General features: G+C 44.3%; 2 protein-coding genes across 2 annotated transcripts in view; one reads left to right on the plus strand and one right to left on the minus strand.

Moving 5' to 3' along the window:
• STAP1 (signal transducing adaptor family member 1) overlaps positions 1–16,302 on the minus strand; it is a 65,225-nt gene extending 48,923 nt beyond the window's left edge. The window contains exons 1-2 of the mRNA XM_051819773.2: positions 16,174–16,302; positions 997–1,179 (exon numbers count right to left, since the gene is read on the minus strand). Of these exons, the coding sequence (XP_051675733.1) occupies positions 997–1,116 (120 nt within the window). The 5' untranslated portion in view covers positions 1,117–1,179; positions 16,174–16,302. The remainder of the gene's footprint in view (positions 1–996; positions 1,180–16,173) is intronic.
• The window catches only part of CENPC (centromere protein C), a 64,794-nt gene continuing 58,591 nt past the window's right edge, over positions 16,153–22,355 (plus strand). The window contains exons 1-2 of the mRNA XM_008267802.4: positions 16,153–16,439; positions 19,725–19,771. Of these exons, the coding sequence (XP_008266024.1) occupies positions 16,422–16,439; positions 19,725–19,771 (65 nt within the window). The 5' untranslated portion in view covers positions 16,153–16,421. The remainder of the gene's footprint in view (positions 16,440–19,724; positions 19,772–22,355) is intronic.

Consider the following 22,355-nt stretch of genomic DNA (forward strand, 5'->3'; position numbering starts at 1 on the left):
CAAGTTAGAAATTTCTTTTTCTCAAATCCTCTTTCCTGGAAAAGTATAATAATGTGGCTAACCTGTGGTGACAAGATTGAGTTTACTTTGAAAGTATATAGGACAAACAAAGAAATATTACAACACACTGAAAAACAATGCACATTTAACATTTACACCAGAAGATAAATTGCTATATCGTTATCTCAAATATTAAATTATCTGATTATATATGAAAGAAATACAAATGTCCTATTATAGATATACTCATATACCAAATGTTTCCCTAAGTATTATGGATCCTCAGGAAATGTATTTTATTATCATAATAAAGTAATTCTTATTTCATTTCTGAAAACATTTATGTTGGTTAGTATACATTCTACCCACAATAACACCATAAATATTATCCTTTAAAGTCACTATCTTGACTTTAAAGTCAAGATACATACATACATAACATTAGAATATACATACTTTTTCCGGTCAGGAAACAAAAAAAATAGACATACATAACACTAAACAGTATTAATTGTTTCATTTTCACAATTTTTTAAAAGACCACCTTTTTATGATTTCATCATTGTAAACTTCAAATGGATGAGAGTAGGAGAAAAGATCTAATTTTGATCACAATATTTTATCTTAATGGCACACCTCATCCCTGAAGCATAGTAGTAAATAATGGAGAAAATATAGGAAACATTTGTTTTCTTAAGCCAAAATTCTTTGTGATGTTTAAATAAGATCTTGGAAAAGTTAACTTATTTATTTTTGTAATTATGACATTAGAACCTTATTTTATAATGTATAATAACACATTTATATATAACATATACATATATGTTTAAGTCATATACTATATTTAAATTATGCAAAATTAAAGTCCTTTTTCTGAGCTGAACGAAGAGAGTTTAATCCCAACAGAAACAAGGAGGCTTTGTCACATCACATCAGTATAAAATAAAATTTTTAAGACAGAAGCCTCAGGTTTACCATTGTTATTTATAGACTTACCTGGTATGCTGAACGCTTAACTAATAAAAAACCTTCAAAGTACAAGGGTAGAGCAGTAATCTTTAACCTTTCCTGGAAAATCCTGCGAGGGGCTGGTTTTGGGGGCTTCTTAGCCATCATATCCTCTCCTTGGTAGATGGTTTGGTTTCAACTGTATCCAGTCTCAAACAAAATGAAATCTCCCTGTGTGAGAGGAAAGGGCAACTGTTCAAAGAGGAAGTTCCAACTTGCTTTTTAACCACCAACACTATCACCAAGACCACACACACAAACACACAAACACACACACACACACACACACACACGCTTTTTTTCCTCTTTACTTTTTGTGTGGTAAGAAAGAACAGGCATAAAGCAACTTTTGGAGCACAAGTAAATGACATGTCCTTAGATCTACAGCAGCAAAATAAACAGAAGATTAACATCACCCAAGGATGAAAGAAAGAAACAGGTGTAGAGATTATGGACTTTAAGGGAGACATCAAGAGCATATATATTTTTCTACCCCCTTTTCATTTATTTATTGCTGTCCATTTCAGAAGATTCCCAGAAGACATCGCTGGAATAAATTCCACTTGATGAAAAATTACTTTATTGGAAAATTTTACTGGTACTATTTCTGTTGATTAAATACATTAGAGGCTATGCTTTGTTTAAATTCTGAAAAAGAAGAAGGAGGAGGAGGAGCAATGCTTCTTCTCCCATGCCTATTTTGATGGTTCACTAAAGATAAATCATAGTTACTGGAATATGAGTTTTTTTTTAATCAGTTGGTAGTTCAAGTACATTATCAGTGGATATTTAGGGGAAAATATCCAGCAGAGAAGGCTATAAAATTTCAAACTTTTTGCTTTCTGAACTGTAGATGGCTGATGCTAGCATCCATTGGTTATCTGGTAAGAGTAGAGCTACCCTGTGGCTAAAATTCACTCGATAGTTGCATGTGGGAAATGGTCCTGTAGGGAACAAGTTTGATCCTCACAGTGCAGGGAATTATGGGAGAAGGGAAAGGTAGAAGGCATTCTGATCTATCTTGTACGGGTCCTGACAATTTCTACCATTGTCTATTCCACCCTAAGTATTTCAGAACATTCTGGATTTAGGGTAACCTGGACCCACAGTTAGACCAGCAGTTCTCAGTAATCAAAGAAAGCCAGGAGTCTTCAGTCTGTTCCTCCTTCCCTAATGGAGAGACCACATGGTTTTCCTCAATAGTATGGGGTCCACTGAATCTGCAGCTGTGGATATGGGGGGGGGGGACAATTGCCTACAGCACGAGATAGAACAATGCTGCCTGGACAATCAAATGATAAAATACAAGTCCAACTTATTTTTTGGAGACAAAACCTTAACTTTTTTTTCAGTTTCAGTGTACTAAGAAATTGAGTTGAAAGACATAGGAAAAACCTAATTTACCTTCTTGGCAGTTGGCAGCTGATGAAATACAGGGAGGAAATGAAAGGAGGATGAGAACTGAGAAATGAGAAAAGGAAGGGGCAGGGAGATGGGACGCTGGATAGCATATGTGGCTGGAACATGAGAAAAGTGGGCTTTATGAAACTCTTTGTGGCCAAAGAGGTTCATGACAGAGAGAAAAGAATGCCTGCAGAAATGTAAAGACAGGAATATGATTCTGAAACAACCATGTGGTTGGTTAATTATTTGTTTCTTACCTTTAAAGAAATAGTTTGACAATGCAAGTTACTTTGATCTGCTGATTTCTTTTAAAGATTTACTTATTTATTTGAAAGGCAGAGATACAGAGAGAAGAGAGAGAGGGGAGAGAATCATCTATCCACTTATTTATTCCCCAGATGGCCACAACAGTCAGGGCTGGGCCAGGCCGAAGCCAAAGAGCCAGGAGCTTCCTCCAGATCTCCTCTATGGGGGAAGGGGCCCAAACACTTTGACCATTTCCACTACTTTCTCCAGGCACATTAGCATGAGCTGCATTGGAAGTGGAGCAGCTGGGACTCAAACCAGTGACCATATGGGATGGTGACATGGCAAGTGGAGGCTTTATCTTCTATGCCACAGTGTTACCCCTGTCTGCTGATTTTTAAGTCAAATGAATCCTCATATAACAAGGATCACTTTTGTCTCCCTAAAATACACACACAGCAGAATGCAAAGATCCTGCTTAAATTTTATTGGTTAGACAACTGTCTGCATTTACTGACAAAATTGTGTCATTACACAATTGCACCAGAAATTGAATAAGAATTGGTGGGTGGGAAAATGTGGTAGAAAAAAAATGTTCATACGTAAGGAGAGAGGCCAATTTTCTAACTGATCACGTTTGAGACCTTCAACAAATCTCTTCTCTGAAATCGCAGTTTCATTGCCTATGAAATAAGGGGATGAACTAAATGACTTCTTACTTGAAGAGTTACAATAGACTTCCAAGGAGTTTCCTCGTTTTCACTCTTTTTCTTCTCTGACTCAAATTTGTTTTTTACATTTATATCTTTATTTTTCATTTTATTTTAAAGATAGAGGGATAGATAGAGATCTTCCATCCTCTGGTTCATTACCCAAATACCTCCCAACAGCCAGGAGCCTGGAACTCAACTTAGATCTCTCCCGTGGGTGGCAGGGACACAAGTACTTGGAGCCATCAGTTGCTGCGTTCCACACAGTAGCAGGAAGTTGGATCGGAAATGGAAAAGTCAGGACAGATTCATTTAAAATGCAACTTAATCAAGAGACTCTCCTGCCTAAAACACTTGAGTGGATCTTCATAACTTTTGGAATTCCTTCTTTCATTGAACACTGTTTATTGAACTTGAGCGTGATACACAAGGTCCTTTGTAACAAAGTTTTTAAAAAATCAAAATACCTCATCCTCCGGTAATTTTCTGTACTCTTTCTTAGTTGTTTCAGTACCTTATAGTTTTTCCTATCTTATCCTACTTTTTAAAAAAGATTTATTTATTTATTTGAAAAGCAGAGTTACAGAGAGAGAGAGAGAGAAGGATGGAGAGAAAGAGAGAGAAAGATCTTCCATCTGCTGGTTCATTTCCCAATCAGTTGCAATAGCTGGGACTGAACTAGGCTGGAGCCAGGAGCCAGGAGCTTCATCCGGGTCTCCCAAAGGGTGACAGGGACCCAAGGACCCTTCAGATGCTTTCCCCAGGCACGTTAGCCGGGAGCTAAATGGAAATGGCACAGCCAGGACTTGAATCGGGCCCTATATGGGAAGCCAGCACTGCAAGTGATAGTTTAATCTTCTCCACCACAGCACCCACCCCTTCTATATTTTCAGTCACTGCACTTGTGCTTGTGTATCCTTCCATCCCCTTGTTATAGGACAACATCCTACTCACCCTTCCAGTACCAGGTTGAGTCGTCTTGATTGTAAAGATTTCCTGAAGCCTTCCCCATCTCCAGGGGAAAAGCTTACCAAAGCTTTCCCCAAGCATTCCCAAAAAGCACTTTGTACATTTCTTTATTACAGTATTTATCCCATTCTATGTTAGTTATTGGTATTTGAATATGTTGTGTATCCACAGATAATTGAGTTGTTCAGAGGCAGAGATTGTATTGAAGTAGAGGTTGAAAAGAAGTAGCTTGAATTATCACTTATTAAATGAGTAGCTTCAAAAACATAATCCGAATTTGGAGAGCTGTTCGCTTCCATGGGGATAAGAATGTGACCCTTGGTTGACATACGGTTCTTATGTTGCATGTAGAATAATCGTGTTACTATCAACCCTTGAAATTCTGTGAAAGCCCAACTATTGTAACAGCAACATCTATGCCACAAGAGTTTGTTATAAATCAGTTTATCTGGCAAACACAACTGAATGACTTTGGATGAAGTGTAAGATCAACTCATAAAACAAAATCTCAGTGCTCTTTACATTTATCTATGTTATGGTACCATTCGTGCCTATCTCTATGATAGTTAAGGCTCTGTAAAATAGCTTCGTATCCATTTGTTAGAACTGATTCAATCATCAAGACTGAACAGGAGCTCTCTAGTATTTCCAAATTTCTGACCTTTGTTTTACTTAATATTTATTGATGATTTATTGCCACATGCATTATAATACATTGTACTAGATCTTGAATATATTTAAATCAAAAACTTTTATGTTTACAAGCCATAACTGAAAAATGCAGTTTTAAGTTTAACACTATCCAGAATACTCTTAGCTAAAGCTGACTCATGAATCTAATATAGTCTTTATTATGGAGCAATTTTATATTACTCTTCCTGGAACAAATCATTGCTCTCTCTTTTTTTCTAATATTTACTTATTTATTTGAAAGGCAGAGAGACACATACACAGAGAAACAGAGACAGAGAGAGACATGCAGAGAAATCTTTCATCCCCTGATTCACTCCCCAAATGACCACAACAGCCAGGGCCTGGCCAGACCAAAGCCAGGAGCACAGAACTCTGGAGTTCTGCAGGAACCCAAGTACTTGATCCATCGCCTGTGGCCTCCCAGAATGGGCATTAGCAAGAGGCTGGAAATCGGAGTGGAGCCAGCACTTAAATCCAGGAACTCTGATACGGGATGTGGGCATCCTGGGTGGTACTTGAACTGCTGCGTCAAATGACCACTGCAAAGTGTTTTCGACAGAGTAAGTGCACATTGTAACAACCTCAGAGATTTTAAGAAAGATAATATGGTGTTTCCTACCCTCTATAGCTAAGAGTCACTGATAAAGTGGGTCATTATCATTCCAAAATGTCTCCCTGAAGTGTTTTGGAACTGAGAAAAGGGTGAGAAATGATTACTCTCAGAGTGAACTTAGAAGCTCTGAAAGAGTGATTTAATTTGCTAACCTTATAATTTGCAGTACTGTATAAAGATACTCCTAGGACAATTTTTTCTTAGTTATATGCTCACAATATTTTTGTAGTGTAGGATGTCATTTTTGCTATTGACAGTTTTTGGATGCCAAATAAATACACAATATTAGTTTCCAAGCTAGGAATCTTGTAGAATAATGGTAGCTTTAATTGAAACTGGAAATCAAGAATGGAGAGAGAGTTGGGAGTAGAGTGAAAATGAATTAGACTTTAATCATTTCAAACAGAATATATACAAAGGTTAAGTCCCTGCTAAAAAGGGACTTTCCCTTAAAATTTTTAAATGCTTCTTCAGGGAATAAGGTGGATTGGTGCTTAACATGCATTCCTATCACTTCTGGTGTCCATCCTTTGTCATAGACTGAAAAGCAGGACACTACATTTCCCAGATTTATCTGCAGTGGGGATTGAAAAGCATTCAATATACATGGCAAGGCAGGAAGAAGGCAGAATTCATTCTTATGCTGCCTTTTTTTTGTTTCCCAAAGAAAAGGTAAGCATGATATGTGGGCATCTGATTTTTTTCCCCTGGCAGTATTATCAGAAGCACCAGTGCTTCTGATCACTAGTTATGCTGACGTAGATAGTCAAGCCATCGGACATCTGTTTTCCTGGTGCGTATCTTATTACGTGTGATGTGGTTCTGGAACCAGAAGCAGTATGGAGGCTTCTCAGTCATTAGAGGGCTCTTATTTCTGGCAGCTTCTATAATGTGGCGGTTTTGTAACTGCAGTGGCTTCCTGATTACACACTATCAGAATGGTGTCAGAGATAGCAGCATTAGCATCAGCTTCCCAGTTTTTCATTTGCTTCATTTCTTCATTTCACCTCTGTAAAAACCGTGGCTTAGTTCGGCAGTGTCTTTGGGACTCATTCTGACCCCAAAATACAGTCCCCCCCACCAACAATTCTGCATGCTAATAAATGCCTGGTAGTATATTTCTTTTTGCCTAAACTACCTACTTCGAATTCTGAGCCCTGAGCTCCTATTGTCTATAGAATAAGTGAAAAGTTATCCTAACACTGAAGGGGGTCCCTATTCCAATTTCATTTTGCTAACATGAGTACTTTTGGATTTCAGACAAATTTTCACTGTGTTGAAACCACATAATTTTTGTCATATGTCTTTGCTTGGTTTGTCTTCTATTTCCCCATGTTTTAAAAAGTTATTTTCAGAGCCAGCGCCACGGCTCACTAGGCTAATCCTCCGCCTGTGGCGCCAGTACTCTGGGTTCTACCCCCGGTTAGGGCTCTGGTTCTGTCCCGGTTGCTCCTCTTCCAGTCCAGCTCTCTCCTGTGGCCCGGGAAGGCAGTGGAGGATGGCCCAAGTGCTTGGGCCCTGCACCCCATGGGAGACCAGGAGGAAGCACCTGGCTCCTGGCTTCCGATTGGCGCAGTGCGCTGGCCTCAGCATACAGGCCACGGCGGCCATTTGGGGTGTGAACCAATGGAAAAGGAAGACCTTTCTCTCTGTCTCTCTCTCTCACTAACTCTGCCTGTCAAAAAAAAAAAGTTATTTTCAGATACTGTCTGCAAACTACACTTTTGGCATTTTGTCTTTGATGATTGTCTATAGATGCTTGAATTCACAAATATTGTGCTCTCTGTATACACAATTTAAGATGATGCAAGTTCAGCACTTTAACATAAGATGCTTACTCTGTTTCAGTGTTACAGGAGAGATGAAGCTAGTCATTGTTCAGACTACTCTTGATAGCTTTTTCTTTTTCTGTTCTTTTTTTTTAAGATTTATTTATGTATTTGAAAATCAGAAATACACAGAGAAAGGAAGATCTTCCATCCACTGGTTCACTCCCCAAATGGCCACAATGGCTAGGGCCAGGCTGCAGCCAGGAACGAGGAGCTGCAGCTGGGTCTCCCACGTGGGTGCCCCAAGCACTTGGGTCATCCTCCACAGCTTTCCCAGACACATTAGCAGGGAAGTAGAAGTGGAGTAGCTGGGACTCCAACCGGTGCCCATATGGGATGTCAAGGCTGCGAATGGCGGCTTAACCTGGCGCACCACAGCGCTGGCCCCTCTTTTTCCTTTTTTCACAAAAAAACTAAAACACTTTTATTCTCAATGTTTCTAATGCTTCAAGTTACAACTTGAATACAAGTATGTATTAAATATGAGTTTTATTATGTCTTTCATTTCTCTTTCACTTTATAACTGACAGCAAGAGAGTTGTGAATGTTTTGACAAAAATGTTTAAGGTCATGAGCAGTCAGAATTTTTCACCTTGATTAAGTTGGGTTTGCATGGTTGCAGCTTGCATGGTAATTTTGACTGCCCTGTTCTACTTTGCAAAGCAGTGACTGCCTGAAATTGAAAGGCCGAGTCCTACATTATTTGCCAATTTTCGTTCAAAGTAATTTAAGTCTTTGCAAGGCTAAAATTATGATGCAGAACTATATTAAACTTTCAAAAATCAAAATGTGCTTTCAATGAGGTGAGAATCAAGCTAACTGTAAGTAAACTGTAGGACAGAGAACAGAGACCCACAGAATAGTGTTACCAGTTGTGTAATCGGCATAACAGAAACAAAAGGTACAATGATAGAATATAATTGTGACTGAGAATCAAATGATTGACAAAGGTAATTTGGAAAATGCAAAGGTCAGTTAATTCACAAAGCGCTTCATAATGGATTCATTGGGGTGCCCGCACTGTGGTGTAGCAGGCTAAGCCTCCACCTGCACCACCTGCACCCATATGGGCACCGGTTTGAGTCCCGGCTGCTCCACTTCCGATCCAGCTCCTTGAGAAAACAGCAAATGACCCAAGTCCTTGGGCCCCTGCACCCACATAGGAGACCTGGCTGGAGCTCCTGGCTCCTGGCTTCAGATCAGCCCGCTCCAGCTGTTGCAGACATTTGGGGAGTGAACCAACCGATGGAAGACCTTTCTCTCTGTCTCTCCCTCTGTCTGTAACACTGCCTCTCAAATAAATAAATGAATCTTAAAAAAAAAAAAAAAAAGGACTCATTGCAGAATAATAATTCCTTGCGTAGTGAGCTCTGTTTTTGTGAACACTGCTGCCACCTACCTGCAAACTATAAGCACATTTAATAAGCAGGCTATTAGCATCCAGTACATTTCTATCTGAGGCTAATTTTGTCTGAAAAGACTACTTACATGGTGAATCTGCTTAACAAAGAGACCAATCCTTGGCAATAAAGAATAAAAAATTATGTTTATAAAATAAAAGCCAAAATTGTAAAAGTAAATTTATGTAACTTCAGCAAAGTTTACATTGCAATTGCAAGTATGTTGTAATTTTTAGAACAGGTTCTTTTTTATGGGATAATTTTTTTTTAACATTTTTTTTTTAATTTTTTTATTTTTGACAGGCAGAGTGGACAGTGAGAGAGAGAGACAGAGAGAGAAAGGTCTTCCTTTGCCGTTGGTTCACCCTCCAATGGCCGCCGCTGCAGCCGGCGCACCGCGCTGATCCGATGGCAGGAGCCAGGATCCAGGTGCTTTTCCTGGTCTCCCATGGGGTGCAGGGCCCAAGCACCTGGGCCATCCTCCACTGCACTCCCTGGCCATAGCAGAGAGCTGGCCTGGAAGAGGGGCAACCGGGACAGAATCCGGCGCCCCGACCGGGACTAGAACCCGGTGTGCCGGCGCCGCAAGGTGGAGGATTAGCCTATTGAGCCACGGCGCCGGCCCTTATGGGATAATTTTTAACAACACTGTATGATAGTAATTTGCTAAACTTTTCATTTTGGATTTTGCAGAATAATAGATATTTTGCAAATATTTTAGAGAAATTTTCAACCATTTTATTAGTGTCATCTTCTCCCACAATTTGACTATGAAAGATCTCAAACATACAGAGAAGCTCAAAGAGTAGTATTACTAAACACTTACATATTCACCCTCTAGGATCCGCAATTAACGTTTTGCCATATTTCTTCATCTCAGTCTCTCTTTTTAAAAATGATTTATTTATTTATTTATGCACTTGAGAAGCAGAGTGACCGAGAGAGTAAGAGAGGGATCTTCCATCTGGGGGTTCACTATCCAAATGGCTGCAACAGCCAAGTCAGGGCAAGGCTGAAACCAGGAGACAGGAACTCCATTCTGTTCTCCCACACCTGACGGGGGCCCAAGAACTTGGACCATCTTTCACTGCTTTCCCAAGTGTGTTAGCAGGAAGCTGACTCAGAAGCAGAGTACCTGGATTCGAACCAGCACTCCTTAAGGGGTGCCAGCATTACAAGTGGCATTTTAACCCGCTGAGCGATAACACCAGCCCCTTAGTCTTTTGGATGAGCCATTTCACTGTATTTGCAAACATCACCTGACATTTTAACTCTAAACACTTTAAAACTGTGTTATAAAAATAAAGACATTGCATTACATAAAGTCACTCTGTTATAATACCTGAGAAAATTTTAAAATTCTCTGATGTCGTCTGATAATCAATTGTTTTCATTTTCCACTTATTGCTTAATGTTTTTATAGCTGCTCTGTGTTTTGAATCAGACTCTGATGGTGAATTGCATGCTTTTTTTTCCACATGATTTTTAACTTAATTTTTTAAAGACTTATCTATTTATTTGAAAAGCAGAGCTAGAGAGAGAGAGAGAGAGAGAAAGAGAGAGAGAGGTCTTCCACCTGTTGGCCCACTCTTCAGATGGCCACGATGGCAGGGGCTGCGAGGAAGCCAGGAGCCAGCAGCCTCCTCCTGGTCTCCCACATGGGTGCCGGTGCCCAAGGACTTGGGTCATCTTCTACTGCTTTCCCAGGCCACAGCAGAGAGCTGGACTGGAGGTGGAGCAGCCGGGACTAGAACTGGTCCATATGAAAGCCAGCACTGCAGGCAGCGGCTTCACCCACTAGGCCACAACGACAGCTCCCTGTGCTTGGTTTTTACACAGTGCATTTGTTTGCTCTGTCTCCCTCACTCCCCTCCTTCCTCCCTTTCCCTCTTTCCCATTCTTTTTCCTTTTTCCCCTAGCCAGATTTGATGTATAACTTGTAGCGAACAAAGCCACCCTTTACAAGAGTACAGTTCTAAGAGTTTTTTTTTTATATTTATTTATTTGAAAGGAAGAGTTACAGAGAGGTAGAGGGAGAGACATGGAGAGAGGTCTTCCATCCGTTGGTTCACTCCCCAATTGACAGCAATGGCTGGAGTTGCGCTGATCCGAAGCCAGGAGACAGGAGCTTCTTTCAGGTCTCCCATGCGGGTGCAGGGGCCCAAGGACTTGGGCCATTTTCTACTGCTTTCCCAGGACATAGCAGAGAGCTAGATTGGAAGTGGAGCAGCCGGGACTAGAACCGGTGCCTATATCGGATGCCGGCACTGCAGGCGGCCCCCGGTGTGGGGAGCAACTCGGACTAGACTGTTACTGGAATTAAGACTTATTCTATGCATCTGCTCTCCCATAATATGGCGCTGGGAGAGGAGGAAACAGCTTCTACACAGCTGCCTCCAGTTCAACCAATAAGCAGCAGGACCTGCTCCTGATTGGAGGAGAGCAACGTACTCGGCATGTGGGTAGCAGAGTTGGGATTGGTGGAAGAGGACTATAAAGGAGGAGAGAGACAACATGCACCAGGAACATCTATCTGAAGGAACACCTGTGCAGCCCCCGAGAGAGCCGGCCGGCGGTTTGCCGCTCCCCCGGGGAAGTGGGGAAAGTGGCAGGGGGAACTGCCCTTCCACGGAGGTGGAAGGGTCGGTAGCCAACCCGGGAAGAACCAGCAGCAAACCCGGGGAGGGCCGAGCAGACAAAAGAACAGCGCAGGGTCCTGTGTCGTTCCTCCATGAAGACGGGGAGCGACATAATGGTGCCGTGACTCGGATATGAAGCCTAGGCAGGGTTTAGTGTCGTTCCTCCACGAAGAGGATAGGAAACCTAGGAGGGAAGAAACGGGAAGAAGTGGGAAAATACTGGAGAGAGAGACTAGAAGAGCCTAGGGAAAAGCCGGACAGAAAAGGTGCCGGAAGAAGCTATTGAAAGCCTAGGCATAGACTCGGATACGGACTGTGGGAAAGAAGTTAGGATTGAAAGCTAGGATTTAAAGTGAAAGCAAGAAGAAACTTAGACTCAGATACGGACTGCAGGTTGAAAGTGAAAGTGAAACCTAGAAGAAACTTAGACTCAGATATGGACTGTGGGGAGAAGCCAGGAGAAATGAGAGGGGAATATTGTTGGAAGAAAACTTAGGGAAACATACTGGGTAGAGAAAAATGTTAGGGAAAATGAAGCTGCGGGGGCAGGCTGAGGCGGAGACGTAAGCCAGCTTGGGATTCTTCAAGTCAGCCCGGGGAGCAAAAGGCGAAAAGCTAAAACTAGAGGCGGACGCGTAAGCCAGGTTGGAATCCGTCAGATTAGCCCGGGGAGCAAAAGACGGGAAGCCAAACTGAAAGGCGCAGACGTGAGCTAGGTTGGATTCGCCAGGTTAGCCCGGGGAACTTAGACTGAATACCGGTGGCGGAAACGTGAGCTAGGCTGTGTGATTCGCGGAAGCCACCGCGCGCAGAGAGCACGCGGGGCACAAGTGGGGCGGGCGCCGGGAAGCCGCGCAGATGAGAGAAGCGCGGGCTGAAGTGGCGCAGAGCCGGGAAGCCGCCGTGGGGGAGGCACCAAGAAGCAGCCTCAGGGCGGGCGCCGGGAAGCCGCGGGAAGTTTAGAAGTAAAATGAGAGAAATAGGAATGCTGGCAGATAGAAGTAAAATAGGAGAAATAGGAATGCCCGGAGGTAGAGAAATAGGGAAAAATAAGGCCTCCCCACAACACGGCAATGAGAGAGCTTGGATTCGGTCTGTCTGATTAGTAAGACGATAAGCACCTGTGGGCGGCTGCAGGTCACCGAAGACAGGCACGTTATCAACACCAATAAGTCTCCCCACAATACGGCAATGAGAAGGCTCGGATTTGGTTTGCCTGATTGGCAGGGCTTGTAAGCACCTGCAGGCAGTTCTAGCAGAGCAGAGCATGCGCTGCAGGGCACCGAACACAGGCACGCATCAGCGCCTAAAAACCTCCTCACAACATGGCGAAGAGAGGACGCGGATTTGGTTTGCCTGATTGGTAGGGCTTGTAAGCACCTGTGGGCAACTCTAGAGCAGAGTGTGTGCCGCGGGGCACTGAAGACAGGCGTGTATCAACGCCAAAAATAAAAAGAAAGGGGGATCTGTGGGGAGCAACTGGGAGCAAATCAGACTAGACTAAGTTACTGGAATTAAGACTTATTCTATGCATCTGCTCTCCCACAATATGGCGCTGGGAGAGGAGGAAACAGCTTCTACACAGCTGCCTCCAGTTCAACCAATAAACTGTAGGACCTGCTCCTGATTGGAGGAGAGCAACGTACTCGGCATGTGGGTAGCAGAGTTGGGATTGGTGGAAGAGGATTATAAAGGAGGAGAGAGACAACATGCACCAGGAACATCTATCTGAAGGAACACCTGTGCAGCCCCCGAGAGAGCCGGTTGGTGGTGTGCTGCTCCCCCACGGAAGTGGGGAAAGTGGCAGGGGGAACCGCCCTTCCATGGAGGTGGAAGGGTCGGTAGCCAACCCGGGAAGAACCAGCAGCAAACCCGGGGAGGGCCGAGCAGACGAAAGAACTGCGCAGGGTCCTCTGTCGTTCCTCCACGAAGAGGGGGAGCGACACCCTGGGTCTAAGAGTTTTGACAAGTATTTTTCTAGCTATGCAACCGCCATAATAAGCATCCATAGAATATTTCCACCACTGCAAAACATTCCCTCATGTCCCTTTATAGTCTCTTCTCTTCAACCCCATCCTTTGGCATCCATTGATCTGATTTCTTTTTGTGCAGTCACTGATGTCTTCTTGCTTTGTTTAGGATAATGAGATTCATCTATAGTGTTGTTTTTTAAAGATTTATTTATTTAGTTGAAAGTCAGAGTTACACAGAGAGAGAAGGAGAGGTAGAGAGAGGTCTTCTACCCGTTGGTTCACTCCTCAATTGGGCGCAACAGCCGGAACTGTGCCAATCCAAAGCCAGGAGCTAGGAGCTTGTCCACGTCTCCCATGTGGGTACAGGGGCCAAGATCTTGGGCCATCTTCCACCACTTTCCTAGGCAGCAGAGAGCTGGATCAGAAGTGGAGCAGCCAGGACTTGAACCGGTGCCATATGGGATGCGCACACTGCAGGCTGCGACTTCACCCCGCTATGCCACAGTACTGGCCCCTTCATCCATAGTGTTTTTATTGCTAAGAGTACTACCCTGCACCAATGTACTAAAACTTGTTTATCCAACTCACCAGGACAGATGCTTGTATTATGTTGTGGTGTGGGATGGAATGTGGACTAATCTTTAAGTGGTTAAGTTCACTTTAAGTTCACTTGTGAATGTTTCTGTGCTGTGATTTCTATTTCTGTATGGAAGCTTGCAACTGAAGAGACTTGGTTAACCAAATACTTTGATGAAGGTCAAGGAGTTAACATAAAATATTGTTTGAACTAGTTTTAATATTTTCAAATTTTAAATGACCTAAAGTCCTAAGTAGCTACAATTTTTACTTCCCTTCCAAACTTAATTTCTGAATATTTTGTTTTCTCTGTATGTATCTAGTTACCTATACTATCACTGACTGATACATACACACACACACACACACACTCCTTACCTATGTCTGGTAGTTGTGCTAAATTATGTGCAATTCTATTTTTAGCATACTAAAACCATGATGGGGTTTTGGCCAACTGTACTAGAACAGATGGAGCTGAAAAATTTCTTTGGAAAATGTGGAGTTCCTCTGACTGTTTTCACAAGTACGCCACTCCATTTTCTCTCTCGAGTGCTTCATCTGCACCATCATTTGCGTCCTGCATTCTACAACAGCAAAACCGTTGCATTTCACCTTTCTCAAAACAATTGTGCAAGTTCCTGTTTCTGGTGGAAGTGGGATATAATTTTACATGTGGGACTAACATCTGTGATTGTGCTTGCTAAAATTTCTCACTGAGAGGCAAAGAGTGTAGCGATTAAGAGCCCAGTCCCGGGGGTGGGCATTTAGCCTTGTGGCTGGAAAGCCAGTTAAGAGTCCCAGGTCCAATACTGGAGAACCGGGATTCCATACCCAGACTCTGGGAGGCTGCGGTGACAGCTCAAGTGTTTCAGCCACTCCCAGTGGGAGACCTAGCCAGACTTCCCTGCTCTGGGTTTTGGCCCCAGCTCAGCCCCAGCCCAGCCTGGATCTCCCTGTGCACTCCTGTCCCCTTCAAATAAACAAAGAGTTTAAAAGAGTTCTAGAGTCAGAGTTTTCAAGTTAAAAGCCAGCTCTGCATAGTGGTGGCATCATCTTGGGCACCTCACCTAAGTCCCTTGTCTATAAAATCGAAACATGGCTCTCTCACAGGGGTGTTCTATATGCTTGAAATGCATGTGAAACATCTACAGAGCTCGACAGGTACTATATTTCCATGAATGTTAGCTTTACTATTCCAAATGTGACAACACTCAATTACACACATAATATATACCAATTGGTAAAATTGCCACATACAGTAAAAAAAACACCTCCATAATGATATAATAGCTTTATTACTGAAATTTATTTATTTACTTAGAAAACAGAAAACAGAGTGGTGGGGGTAGGGAGAGAGAGCGAGAGAGCGAGCGAGCAATATATCTCCCATCTGCTGGTTCACTCCCCAAACGACCACAACAGCCAGGGCTGTGCCAGGTTGAAGCCAGGAGCCAGGAATTCCAGCCAGGTCTCCCATTTGGGTGTGGGGCCCAAGCCCGCGGGCCACCCTCCCCCGCCCAGGTGCATTAGCAGGAAGCTGGATTGGGAACCCAGCAACCCCTCTTTTCCAGTATTCATAGGAATTGCCAGAATTTGATTCCAAAATCTCAATATTATTCCCATTTTACAGCCAGGAGAATTGAGGAACGGACAATTAGTAGAGTAGAAGCCAGACATTTGAACTTGGACTTCAGAGTTCATAACCCCTCTTTCTTCTCTAATACATATGTAAATAACTTCCAACAGGTGACAGCATTTGTTAAAGCAGTACAAGTTTTAAAAGACCATTAACTCCTGATTCATGAATTTATTCAGCAGGCCAACTCTTTGGAGTACCATTTTCTTGTAGTTATTAAATCATAACAATGGAACACAGTGTCCCAGACTTCACACACTAGTTAGGTAGGAGGAAGTCTTCAGAGCAGTTTAGACTCCTATTACATCGTTAAGAAAACGCCCGGAACAGCGCCACAACGCGGCGCTGGGTGGCACAGTCACGGAGGCCCCGCCGTCCCCCAAAAACAGCCCGCCCGCGCCACTCGTAGGCCTGAGAGCGAGGAACGCAGAGACGCGGCGGAGGGAAGGAGGGGCGGGCCCCTAACGGCTTTCTTACTATTGGGCGGCGCCGTACGCTTTGCGCATGTGCCGTCCGTTTCAAACCCCGGAGCGCGCGGGGGCTTCTGGAAGCGCGCCTTGATGGGCTTGCAGCAGCGAGCGCCCGCTGCCAGCTGTCTCTGGGGCTGTCGTGGGCGGTAGTGTCGCCGGCGGGCGGCCGGGTCGGTCCGCGCTCACACTGCCCGAGCCGCGGCCCGTGCGGGCGTCTGCCTCGGAGCCCGTGCGCGGGCGGAGCGGGGCCGGAACATGGCGGCGTCGGGGCTGGTGAGTGTGGGCCCTGCCCCTGCCCGCTGCGGGAAAGCGGCTGGGGCCCGGGGAGCCGTCGGACGGGCGCGGGGGGTGGTCGCAGGGCCGGGCCAGCGGCGCGGGCGTCTGCAGTCCGCTGCGATCGGCTGCCGATGGCCGGAGTTGACCGACTGCGTTGTTTGCTGAAGGTCTGGTGAGGGGAGCTGGGGCTGCGCCTGTGGTTCTCGTCAGGAAATCCAGTTTCCACTTTGCAGCTTCGCTCCGTTCCCTCCCCCGATTCCGTTCGTGCGCGGAGTGCAGGCCCTGAAGCAGCCTGAAGGTCCGCCTGCGTTGCAGACCGGCTGGTCTGGAGGATGAAGTTTGTCTCGAGATAATCAGACTTTCCCGTTTACTTAAGCAAAACGTTGCGCCTCGCGGGCGGTTTTGGAGGCCGATTTTCGTGGGACATGGGTTGTTGATGAAGTGTCCCCGAAGGCAGCTCTTAGGACCGGCGTGGGTGGAAGCACATCTTACTTCTGTGTGTCTGGACTCCTTGCTTTGTCTTTTCACAGGTTGCTTATGGTTCCTGTACATGTAAAACCCGTATCGTCTCTTCCTACACTGGTGTCTTCTAATCTATCCCCTCCTTTAGTGATGTCTCAGGGGGTAAACTTAAGTGTGCATGAAAGGGTAGGTTAGTGTGCAGGTTTCCAAGGAGCGCATGCGTTGTTTACGTTCTGCAGGGTCAGGGAAAAAGAAACAGTGACGCTGTTCTCCCGGGGGAGAGGAGGTCCTGTCCTAAGTGTAGCACTGTTCTAAGGTCTGACTTTGTGCCATACCCTGTTTAAGGACGAGGTGAGGGGAGTTGGCAGGGGGTCTGCAGCCCTTCCTGCACCGTAGTGGTTCCCAGAGGAGGGCAGCGCTGTCCGCTAGGCGGTATTTGTCGACGTCTAGAGGAAGTTTAGGGTGTCCCCAGGCGGGGAGGGGTAGGGCGATTGAGGGAGCGCTGCAGCGCCCAGAGTGGGTGGAGGCAGGGGTGCTGCTAAGCTTCTGTAGTGCGAGTTTAGGTCCCCGGGACGCAGAATCCTCCATCCCCAGAGGTCAGTGTGCTGGGGAGCGGGGACCGGGGGGATGGAGCTTGGGAAACCCCATTTGTTGTATCATATTTGCTTTGAGAAACATAATCTGGCCGGTGCCGTGGCTCAGTAGGCTAAGCCTCTGCCTTGCGGCGCCGGCACCGGGGCACCGGATTCTGTCCCGGTTGCTCCTCTTCCAGGCCAGCTCTCTGCTGTGGCCCGGGAGTGCAGTGGAGGATGGCCCAAGTCCTTGGGCCCTGCACCCCATGGGAGACCAGGAGAAGCACCTGGCTCCTGGCTTCGGATCGGTGCGGCGCCGGCCGTGGCGGCCATTGGAGGGTGAACCAACGGCAAAAGGAAGACCTTTCTCTCTGTCTCTCTCTCACTCTCCATTCTGCCTGTCAAAAAAAAAAAAAGTTATTAAAAAAAAGAATCATAATCTGACAGTGAAAAGAAATTCAAGTTTAAGTCCACTGAAAGATAAATTGAAATTGCTATTTGTGAGCTTGCTAAGTTTATTTTCAATGAAAATTTTACTGTTCCAACTTTTCTTTTTAAATGTATTTTATTTATTTGAAAGAGTTACAGAGAGAGAGAGAAAGAGAGGTCTTCCACCCACTAGTTCACTCCCCAAGTGGCTGCAACTGCTAGAGCTTTGAGCTGACAGATCTGGAACCAAGCAGGAGTTTCCTCTGGGTCTCCCACATGGGTGCAGGGGCCCAAGGACTTGACCGTCTTCCACTGCTTCCTCAGGCACATTAGCAGGGTGCTGGATCGGAAGTGGAGTAGCGGGGACATGGACCAGCGCCCATATGGGATGCTGGTGCTGCAAGCCGGGGCTTTAACCTGTTGCGGCACAGGCCGACCCCACCTTCTCTAGCTTTTAAAATTTATTTGTAAGGGCCGGCGGCGCCGTGGCTCACTAGGCTAATCCTCCGCCTGCGGCGCCGGCACACCGGGTTCTAGTCCCGGTCGGGACGCCGGATTCTGTCCCGGTTGCCCCTCTTCCAGGCCAGCTCTCTGCTGTGGCCAGGGAGTGCAGTGGAGGATGGCCCAAGTGCTTGGGCCCTGCACCCCATGGGAGACCAGGAGAAGCACCTGCCTCCTGCCATTGGATCAGCGCGGTGCGCTGGTCTCGGTGGCCACTGGAGGGTGAACCAATGGCAAAAAGGAAGACCTTTCTCTCTGTCTCTCTCACTGTCCACTCTGCCTGTCAACAACAACAACAACAAAAAAAGGAAAAAAAAAAAGCTAGATCTAAGAGCTTAGATGAATAAAACCCACTTTTTTAAAAAAAAATTTATTTGTAAGGCAGAGTGTCAGAGAGGGAGGGAGATTCTGGTCAGTAGCGCTAGAGTGCTTCTGGAGGCTCTGTTTTTGAGGCTAGGGGAAGAATGGCCTACTGTTCTGGGTAGAGATTTTTTTCCAGTTGTCTGTTACTCCTTTTTGTCACTCCTTGCATCCCTCAGATCTCAGGTTTCCCAGTACTACATGGTTATGGCTTTCTCCTGGGTAGATCAGCTTCCATCATCATTTAGTGCAATATTGCCTGAGCTTACTTTGGGCTGCTACTAATGTTATTCTGTTTTATCAGTTATCATGCTTTATCTCTTTTCAGTCTTCCAGAAGTTTGTTAAATTTCTCCCCATGTAGTCCTCTCTTTCCTTCTTTTTTCACTGTTGTTTGGTGCTGTTTTAGTTCTGCATTTTATATTTAGTGGGCACTTCCTTCAGGGAAGGGATATCAGGAGATATTAGTTAGCCAGCCTGGATTTTGGATGACCTGAAAGTTAGGTTTTTGATGGTGGAAAAAGTATGGGAGCAGGTGGAAGAAGAGGAGGAATAAAATGGAATGGACTTTGGGTGGAACTGGAAGTAGTACAAGGGTATTTCACAAAGTGTGTGGGATATACATATTATGAAAAACTGTATGAACTTAAAAGTATTTTGTACCAAAGTCAGTTAACTTATCTTTAATTTTATTTTCCATGAACTCTTTTGAAGTACCCTCATATACATGAAGTTTTTAAAAACAGTAGATAGAAAGTATGGTTCTCTTTTACTTACTTGATCCAAATGAATTTCCTTTTGTAGTGTTTATGCCAGGCAGTTAACAAATGCTTCGTGAATAAATGAAGAACTGAAATTTTCTGGCATACCCTTATTGGGGTGGAATTACTTTGAAGATAAGTGATACCTCATTATATTTTAAACAAAAAGATCAAATTGATGATGAACTTTTCTTTCAGGATCATCTCAAAAATGACTACAGACGAAGATTTTGCCGGCCTTCCAGGTGATTTATAGACTTAGCTTTTAAGATGATTTCTGTACCCATCATCAGAAAGTAGATTTTAAATAAAGAAAGGAAAATTATAAGTTATGACTAAAGTAGTAATATCCATGTCCACTTATTAAGTATAGACATCTTAGTTGCTTTATTCTAATAAAAATAACAACACAAGGAATATAATGGCTTAGTGGCAGGGAGAAAAGAAATTTACGTGTCAAAGTGGTGGACTAGAAAGAGGAAACTCAGTTCTGACTAAATGACATCCATGGGGAAAACACTGTGTTGAATGGATTGAATGGCAATATTATACAGATGTAGCTTATTTTCAGTAGGAAAAATGAAAAATTGTGCATGATGTCATTTATTTGCTGGGTACTTATTTGGGTTGCTTTGGTTCTTCCTTTAGTTGTAAAATCTCTAAATATTTAATAATGTTAGTGTAAACATCATGCTTTTTTTTTTTTTTTAAACAGGTATAGTTATAGACAGTGAGAGAGAAAGACAGAGAGAAAGGTCTTCCTTTTCCGTTGGTTCACACCCCAAATGGCCGCTACGGCTGGTGCTGCACTGATCCGAAGCCAGGAGCCAGGTGCTTCTTCCTGGTCTCCCATGAGGGTGCAGGGGCCCAAGCACTTGGGCCATTCTCCACTGCCCTCCTGGGCCACAGCAGAGAGCTGGACTGGAAGAGCAGCAACCGGGACTAGAACTGACGCCCATATGGGATGCTGGCACTGCAGGAGGAGGATTAACCAAGTGAGCCACGGTGCTGGCCTCAAACAGCATGCTTTTTAAAGTGAAGATGTTATTAACAAAAACCGAATGTTCATTGAGCCTTGATTTTGCTAGAGCTAGTGGAGCATAGAAATATGTTTTTTTGTTTTCCTATAAGGAGCTTACATTCCTATGGGAATGTATATGTACATTTGCAAAATAATTTAATGAACAAAAGTATTATTTGTAATAATATAATAACAGAGGCCTATCTTGCACATCATAGAGAGTAGGCCTATATATAATTAGGCATTAATTTGCATATAGGTAGCCAAGAAAGACATTAGGAAGGGACTGGGATATTGTTATTAAGAAAAGCTTTAAAAGTTGTAACATAACCTATGTGAATATTGACTAGATAGGTAAAGAATAAGGTAAAGTACATTCCAGACACAGAAAGTGTTATAAACAAAGGAACCAGAGTTCCTTTGTTTACTTATTTAATTTTTTTAAAGATTTATTTATTTATTTTAAAGTCACAGTTACACAGAGAGAGGAGAGGCAGAGGGGAGGGGTGGTCTTGCATCCAATTGTTCACTCCCCAATTGGCTGCAGTGGCCGGAACTGCACCGATCCGAAGCCAGGAGCCAGGAACTTCTTCCAGGTCTCCTGTGCGGGTGCAGAGGCCCAAGGACTTAGGGCATCTTCTACTGCTTTCCCAGGCCATAGGAGAGAGCTGGATCGGAAGCAGAGCAGCTGGAACTTGAACCGGCACCCATATGGGATGCCAGCGCTTCAGGCCAGGGTGTTAACCCGCTGCACCACAACGCCAGCCCCCCTTTATTTATATATATATTTATATACACACACACACACATATAATGGTTTGTCAGACAGACCTAATTTCAGAGGGTACAAGTGGAGAACAGAGGTTATGAATGGCGTAGATCCAGAAAATGGGTATGTTAGGCTTTAGTCATCTATTAAAGGCTTGAATCAGCTGTTTTAAATCCCCTTTGCCTACTATGTGTAAAAACACACACAGTTTAACAAAACGAAGCATAGATTGATATTTGTAGGGTAGCTTAATGCAGGGGTTGTAGTAATCTAGGTATAGTGAGGGTGCTTTTACATTAAGGTAGTAAGGAAAAGGGGGAGGAAGAAGTGAATTAGAGGAAAAAGATTTCTTTATTGGGGCTGATGCAGTGGCATAGTGGGTTAAGCCTCTGCCTGTGGCTCTGGCATGGGCGCTGGTTTGAGTCTGTCTGTTCCACTTCTGATCCAGCTCCCTGCTAATGGCCTGGGAAAGCAGTGGAAGCTGACCCAAGTGCTTGGGCCCCTGCACCGATGTGAGAGACCCTAAAGAAGCTCCTGGCTCCTGGCTTTGGCTCAACCCAGCTCTGGCCATTGTAGCCATTTGGGAGTAAACCAGTGGATGGAAGACCTGTGTCTCCCTTTCTCTGTCTATAACTCTCTCAAATAAATAAATCTTAAAAAAAAAAGATTTGTTTGCTTATTTACTTATTTGGAAGACCAAGAGAGGGAGATTTTTCTGGTGGTTCACTCCCCCAAATGGCTGCAATGTCCAGGACCTGGCCAGGCTGGAACCAGAAGACTGGGACACCATTCAGGTCTCCCGTGTGGGTGGCAGGGGCTTAAGTACTTAGGCCATCATCCACTGCTTTCCCGGGTACATTAGCAGAGATCAGGATTGGAAGTGGAGTGGCTGGGACTCATACTGGCATTCTGATATGGGGTGCTGGCTTCAAAAACAGTGACTTAACCTGCTGTACCCCAATGTCAGACCATTGGAAAAATTTTGAAAAAGCTATAGGATTTGGTGACTATAAATGACTTTCTCTCCTGTATTCAGTCA

This window comes from Oryctolagus cuniculus, chromosome 8, assembly GCF_964237555.1.
Source record: "Oryctolagus cuniculus chromosome 8, mOryCun1.1, whole genome shotgun sequence".
Classification (NCBI taxonomy): Eukaryota; Metazoa; Chordata; class Mammalia; order Lagomorpha; family Leporidae; genus Oryctolagus; species Oryctolagus cuniculus.